Source organism: Sinocyclocheilus rhinocerous, unplaced genomic scaffold (genome assembly GCF_001515625.1).
Source record: "Sinocyclocheilus rhinocerous isolate Xijiao unplaced genomic scaffold, SAMN03320098_v1.1 scaffold33, whole genome shotgun sequence".
Taxonomy (NCBI): Eukaryota; Metazoa; Chordata; class Actinopteri; order Cypriniformes; family Cyprinidae; genus Sinocyclocheilus; species Sinocyclocheilus rhinocerous.
This window is the reverse complement of record NW_015657591.1, coordinates 280,819-288,624: the sequence shown is the minus strand read 5'-3', so window position 1 is coordinate 288,624 and position 7,806 is coordinate 280,819. Positions and strand designations below refer to the sequence as shown.

The following is a 7,806-nucleotide window of genomic DNA, read 5'->3' as shown; positions in this document are numbered from 1 at the left end:
TCTGCCTCACTGTGTGGAACAGATTGGAGACACTAATTCTTCTCAGGAACACACGTCACAGTTTGTGCCCTGTTTGATTCATGAAAAATACTATTACCCTTTTTGCTGTATATATATTGCTGTATGTATCCATTTAGAATATTTACACCTGAATTGTTGTATAGGGAGCAGACAGCTATGTTTGCCCCAGCAGTTTGCTTTCGTCAGCTGTATGTTCAGCCATCCTTAAGGCACCACCATGGACTTGGGGGGGGCAAAGAGAGTGAGCGAGAGAGAGGGATGGAGGGACGAAGGAGGGGGAATAGCTGCAGGCATTACTGAATTACAGAATCCACAGAGAGAGACACACACACACCGTTACAGAGAGAGAGATAGAAGCGATCTCAAAACAGCATCACTCTCTACTAGACAGTGAACAGAATAGAGAAGAGAACAGAATAGCGTGATCGCACAAGCATTAGACAGAAAGACAAAGATGAGGTTGATTAGACAGCAGTGAAATTACCTGAGGGCAAAATAGAAGAGGGGGTAGACGGAGAGAGGAAAAGAAGAGTGTGGCTTTTAATCCTCTTGGCATGCGAGTGTATTCCTGGCTGTTTGGCACTGAGTGTGTGAGTGGTCACCCTGTGTGTGAGTGTGTGCTGCAGAGTTTGTCGGTGGTGTTGGGACGCTTTGGACTGGAATGTATCTGAGTTAACCGCTGGGGGCTTTCAGGAAGACACCATGCTGGGCAAGGATTACATGCTCGCCATCATCATCGTCAACTATGACGGTAGGTACACAGATGCATCTGCACTTTCCTCTGCTCTTTGTTCTTCTTTGTCACTCTCTAGTTAGTGCAGGCTGGAGGTGTCGGAGTGAGCGGAAGAGTTTGTTTCCTATCCTCTACAGTATCGAAATCAGTCATTGTCTGTTGTTCTCATGCTCCACTGGTCACTCGTGGACTTTACCTACAGGTGCTGTGTCATACTAGACCCACCCGACTGTTTGAAGACCCTGTTTTTGACATGTTTAGTGAGATGGACTTGATTTTGCTGGAATTAATTACAAGGAGATTTGCATCAACTGATTTTCACACTCGAGAGCCACACAGTCTAAAAGAAGCCTGTTGATAATGTTGAAAAATCCGTAGAGGACCAGGCATACATGCGTTCGGGAACAATGTCACCTGTGCGGTTCTGTTGGGAATATGCATCTGTTGCAGGATTAGATTATGGAAACACAGCAGCAAAATTTGCCCACACAACATTAAGCATCAGATAGACCAGTAAACTCCTCCCCTTTGTGAGTTCATGTGGTAGAGCTAGATATTTTTACAGTTTGGGGTAGAATCAGCGTATAATGATTTATACAAAGAACTCCAACAAAGAAAACATATTGTTTATTAAAAACATTTGCAACTGCCTGAGATGTAGTATCAAAGCTGATACATTTAGTGCTGAAACTCTTATAATTAAAAGGATCTGCCTTGAGATCTTGCTGAAAGTTGGTCCCTAAAGTATTCAAATGAAACTTTCCAGATGATGGAGCATTAGTGGGCTGATTTCTTCATTTTTGCTTTCATAAAATCATTTTAATGGGACCTGAGCCTGTTGTTGACCACTAAACCATCACATTATCTCAATGTATAATTCTCATATTCTGTTCACAGAAAAATCTTCATAAAGTGTGACATGCTAAAAATGTGACATGCTTGATTTTGATTTTATTATTGCTAATTCTTTCTAAAATGATTATTGATATATCAATATATGTAATTATTTATTCAGAGACTACCTGGAAGATTTGTTTTAAAAAATAAATGCTCTTTTAAATGGTCCACCATAGGACCATTTAAAAGAACTAGTGACAAATTTGTTTGCATAAAATATCACAGGGCCTAAAAAATTAGCATTTTTCTTATACGTTCATGTAAATTTTAACCTAAAATCTTGATGTTTATAATAAAGACGACACCTTGTGCTTCAAGTACCCAGTATCTGTAGAAAGGCAGAAACTGTCCTCACCGCGTCCTCTCCGCGTCATCGCTCTTAAAATAACTTCTGTTAAACACACTGCGAGGAGGTGTGTGTGAGAATGTGTTTGTCTGTTGTTTGTGTACGAGAGACAGTGAATGATGGAATTGCTTCTCCAAAAGCAAAGGCATGGACACTAAGGCATTTAAACACAATGCTGAATGGTGCTGAGTATTCGCTGATGACAGGAGCCTCTGTTGATGTACAGGAATCGATTGCATTTGCGTCCGATTTTTCTGGCTTAATCAATTCTGTTGTACTTTCAGTTAGTGAAATACTGCCTGCCTCTTGGATGCGTGGATGTCTTCATAAGGACGCCTCAAATAAAATGCTGTGTCTTGCTTCTTGATTTATTGAAGGCCCAAGGATTAAGTTCCAGATGGACATAATTTAGATCCACCTCGAGTCTTAATCTTCCCAGTCTGACCTCACACAGACATAACGGAATTGGGATTATCTGACCACTGACATAGTGCCATTGGGATTATTTTTTCCAGATGTAGCTACAATGATCTCTTTCTGCTTCTCTCTTTCTCTCTTTTATCCTGACAGAGTTTAAACCTGGACATATTAGAGCTTTGTCCTTTTCTTGGCTTTTTCTCCCAATGGTACCTCTTGGTCTTTTTACACTAGTTTATAATTGGTTGTCTGTTATTAAAGAACTCTTTTTATGTAGCAATACAACTGCTTTACACTGTGTTTATTCACACTAAATGTTTAGTACCACAAAAGCAGGGCTAAAGGTGACATCATATTTACTATAGCAAACTTTGGTGGGCAAAATCATAGCACTCAGTGGTCTGGAATTTTGTGTGAGGGCGAAAGATTTCGCAAAAGGTTCAAGTTGGACACGTGGATTCACCACATTGACCAACAGAAAGCAGCTTGGTTTTAAAGTGACTTTTTGTGAGCTGTGCTTCATACATTTCTACTGACAATAGACAAAAAACATTTTTGCCATATTTTTGCCAATTTTGCCATAATTTCGGTAATGTGTACATTGTACATTTAGTGAGTTTTCGCTGACAGAATCCAGTAATTTCAATCTAGCATCAGCATCAGTTCTGGCAGGTCACGTTAGTCAAGCTTGCATCAGTTGACTTTCAGCTGATCCACGTCTACCTATAGGGATGCGACACCTATCACAGCACTCATATATAAGGTCCTTCAGTATTATAACCAGCTTCACGTTGCTCAGTAGCTAATTACCCACCTCCATCCCCGACTCCTCCTCTTGTCAGTCAGGATTCAGCCTTCTGATTCTCCTTTGAATCAGACTAATTTCTAAAATGTACATTAAATTATTGAACCTTAATGATATCTGCAATACATTTGTTGTACTGTTCTGTTTACCCTGGGGGATTATTGCTGCTCTCCCTGCTCTTCTCCATGCTAGGCTGCATGGATGCACAGGGAGTTCTTGCCCAGAACAGAACCATACCGCCAATCCAAACTGTATGCTAATTGTCAGTCATCTTTGACGATAGTGGTCCTGACAGAAATAGGAATTTACGTGACCTGGAATTTTGTGAGAGGGCAAAAGATTTCCCTATATGCAGATTTCGCAACGGGTTCTAGTTGGTCAGACGGATTCACCATGATGACCAAAAGAAAGCTGTTTGGTTTGAAAGTGACTTTTGTGGAGCTGTGCTTCATATACTGTGCCACTACACTGTTGATAATACACAATGGATGTTTTTTGGTCTGAAAAACAATTTTCGCAATTTCGCTAATGTGACACACCTTAAGCCTGTAGTGGAGAATGGTTATAACCCGGGGATAAGAGCGACCCTAACCAAGGATTAAGAGTAGTCTAAATGCATTTCTGTACTCTCTCACTCTCTGTGTAACGTGTATTTACCTCATACTTCTCCTTTACTCTAAAAGTGGCTGAACTGGAAGGTGAAAAAATCTATTGATTGCAATCAGTGCAGTAATTGTGCCTTTTATTAGTTGTTTCAGTGGCTCATGAGAGTCAGGAGTGGTCAGTTCTGATTGGCCACATGAAAGCTCTCTGGTAAAAGACACAATTCAGGCAAATGTTTTTTAGACTCTGCTTGCAGTGGTTTCTGAGGCGACCAAGTGCGTCAAGAACAACGAGGGATTGTCAATGGAGAATTCCCACACTACTTCTTTTATGTGCTTGTTGTCACTCTCGAGAGTGATTGGGTGTTGAATAATGTGTCCTGTTTTACTGTTCAAGTAGATTTCCAGATTTTTTCTGTTTGAGTAGATTTCAGTAATTAGTGGTGTTTGAGTTGTGAGCTTCAGTATCGCTTAAACAGGTTTAACGCCAACTCATGCAGCTTCTTAAGGAGAGGTGCTATTTCTTTTTTCTAAGGCTTTGTTCATACTATAGAGGATGTGAGACAATATTTTTGTAAGCAACCACCTAACAATGCCCTTGGAATCATCCAGAACATCCTGATAACTGTAAAAAAAAAAAAAAACCCTGCTAAAAACCATTCAGAACACTTCAGCAACTTCATTGCAATATGCTTTATGCCAGGGGTTTTCAAAGTCTAAGACAGTGGGCCTCCCTTTTGACACAACTTACCCAATGGCGCCCCCCCCCAACACACACACACAATGTCAGACTGTTAACTCACTTTTATCATTATTTGTGTTAACATGAAAAGTGCAGTTATTTTCAGAGTAATAACAAGTAAGTTAATATAACGTTTTTAAAACTAAGAATAATGAAACAAAAACAATGATGGTTCGATATGAAAAGAACAGAATTTTTTTTAGCAATTTAAAATTGTAAGAGCTGTCCATCCCAGTCAAAACAGTCAGATGATTGGCGGGCTTGTCAAACAGCAGCGAATTCACAGCTACGGCCTTCTGGGTGAAAAATGTTTCTCATATTTTTGACTTATTATTTTTTAGTATCGTTTAAATAAAAACATTTAAATATAATAAAAAATACATATAATAATTTAACTCAATAATTTTATTTTTAATTTATTATAATTTTCCCGCGCCTCCCCTGACATGCTCTGGCGCCCCCCTGGGGAGGCGCGCCCCACACTTTGAAAACCCCTGCTTTATGCCATTCAGTGTATAGCAATGGCCTAGCAACCAAGCAGAACTTTGCAGGAAATGTTAAAATCTACTCAAACATGAAACTCTGAGATACAGAGTGCCAAATAATGAGCATATATCAAACTTGGTCAACATTGTAAGACTTACAGTGATGGTTTCTTACACCAAATTGTACACATACACAAACAAATACAGTCCCTATATAGCAGTTGCTATAGGGACTGATCAGGCAGTAGAAGTTTTCTCAGGAGATCATCAATAATTCACAAACATCCTCTTCTCAACCCCCCTCCCCCCCTTTCAGCTTTCAGCATTCAATCTGTTGTTATCGCTTTATCCTCATGACATAGCCTTGGAGTTGTTAGTAGGTGCATGATGGGAACTGTGGCACCACCTACGTGCGTAAAGCTGTGATACCAAAATAACAGGAAGTGAGGTCGTATCTCACTGTAGCTGCATCCCAGTACGCTTATTGAGTTTATAACCCACACTTTTTCTTAAAACCACAGACTTGCATTTGAAATCCATCCATCTATAGTAAATTATATGATGAATTGTGTAATATCATGTGTGCAAATTATGCAGTAGGTAGCAAGGGCATAATTTGAAGCAAATTGGTGACAGAATAACAGATGTTTTGTATATTAGCAAACTTTTTATTCTTGTATTATCCATCAAGATTTATCTACTGGCATCTGAGCCTGAGAAACAAGAGATAACCAATGAGGCATCTGTGTTTGAGCATGCATCCACACATTGCACTGTTATTAAAACTGCCTTCAGCTCCAAACACAGACAGTCTGCAGACATAATTTCAGGTGCACCCTGAATGGGGACAAGAATTAGACTGAGAATAGCTTTTCTTCTTCCTTCAGCCTTTTTCTGCCTGTGTTTTATTTCAGCCAGCTGACAGCACAGCTAGCCAACCTAAAACACTAAAAATGTCATGGCAACACAGTGTGATTATTATGGCCTGTCAGGAGCGGAGGCGAGGGGCGGCTTGTGAAAAAGAAAGGAGTTTGATATGGGCATGATTGATGATCTCTGGAGAGGACCAGAGACACACAAACACTCACAAAGACACTTACACCCATACTCCTTTGCTATGATGGACATAAGTGGAATAAAGTAAAAAAACATAAAGGGTGTGCTGAGACACTAAGACAGTTAAGGTTATTATTCTTATAGATTTATGGATCTTATGGAAACTGTTGGGACTCCAGCTTGGGATTGGTTATTGTCAGCTCAGGATTGGGGTAAAACAGAGAGACAGTGAGATGTGTCCTCATGGATCCTGGACAATAGAAATAAGCCACAAGAGGCCATGTGTTACAGTGATTTTCCATATATAAGACTTATATATTTATAATATGTATGTATATCATTTAATAAGTTGTATGATGACTCTGAACACAGCTCACCCAATCAAAATGAAAGACTGTATATATTTATAGTATTTATTTATTTATTTATTTATTAACCAGTGGTTTAAAACTTTTCTGGCAGTCATGTCTACTAAAGACACTTAATCTTTTGAAGCAGATTATTAGTAAGCCTCGAGACTGCGACAAGTTTAATTGGACTGAAGCAGATTTGAGGTGTTGGTTAGAGGTTAAACCCACAGTCCTTTGTGTTGTAAGATTATTGTGGCTTTAACGGTAGTCTCCAAACTCTCAAATCTTTTGAAAGCAAAGCTGAGTAATACCATCTCCTATCCACTCAGCACTGTGTCAGTCCTGTGTATACCTCACTACACACTGCACACTCTTAGAAACTAGCTATACACTATAGCTTCAAAAGTTTGGGGTCAGTTTTTTTTTTTTTTTTACTTTGCAGTACCCTTCCTTAGTTAATCTTAGTTAATGTATTAACTACAGTAGCATTAACTAACAAGGAACGTTACATTTGTTACCGTATTTATGAATCTTTGATAATGTTAGTTAACAAAAATACACCTGTTCTTTGTTAGTTTATGTTAGCTCAAGTTCATTAAATAATATTAAAAGATACAAGTTTTGAAATGCATTAGCACAGTTGACTAGATTAGACTGAATAATTAATGCTTTAGAATAAGTTTTCATTGTTAGTTCATGTTAACTAATTTAGTTAACTAAAGGGGTCATATGACGTTGCTAAAAAGAATATTATGTTGTGTATTTGGTGTAATGCAATGTGTTTATGCGGTTTAAGTTTCAAAAAACACATTATTTTCGACATAATGTACATTATTGTTGCTCCTCTATGCCCCGCCTTTCTGAAACGTGTCGATTTTTTACAAAGCTCATCGTTCTGAAAAGCGAGGTGTACGCTGATTGGCCAGCTATCCAGTGCATTGTGATTGGCTGAATACCTCAAGACTCGCGTTTGAATCATCAGTGGCAAATCCTTTAAATATAAAAAATGTACTTACAGGCTGTGAGTCAGAAGCACCAGACTGTCCTTGCAAAGTTGGAACTGCCCCACTTTAAAGAACAGCCTTTGAGCACAGACCCATTGTACTCTGCAGGTTCAGGAAACAGTCCTGCATAAAATCCGTCACACAGCGTCACACATTGCGGGCTTGAGTGAGAAACAGGCGGCGGGCTTGAGAACGGCGTGGCCGGCGGGCTTGCGGCAACCACATGTGACGACCCCGGGCTGGACTCTGCTTCGTCCACGGTGAAAGCCGATCCGGCGATCCACAGCGCAAAGTTGATGTATTTCCTCAGCGGCCAGCACGGATCAGCTCCAGGCATGACGAAGCAGA

General features: G+C 39.6%; 1 protein-coding gene across 2 annotated transcripts in view; it reads left to right on the top strand.

The window, feature by feature from the left end:
* Nucleotides 1-272: 272 nt before the first annotated feature.
* Nucleotides 273-7,806, top strand: part of LOC107721412 (amyloid beta A4 precursor protein-binding family B member 3-like) — a 23,614-nt gene continuing 16,080 nt past the window's right edge. For both annotated transcript variants that reach the window (XM_016529415.1, XM_016529414.1), the window contains exon 1: nucleotides 273-772. In XM_016529415.1, the coding sequence (XP_016384901.1) occupies nucleotides 724-772 (49 nt within the window). In that variant the 5' untranslated portion in view covers nucleotides 273-723. The remainder of the gene's footprint in view (nucleotides 773-7,806) is intronic.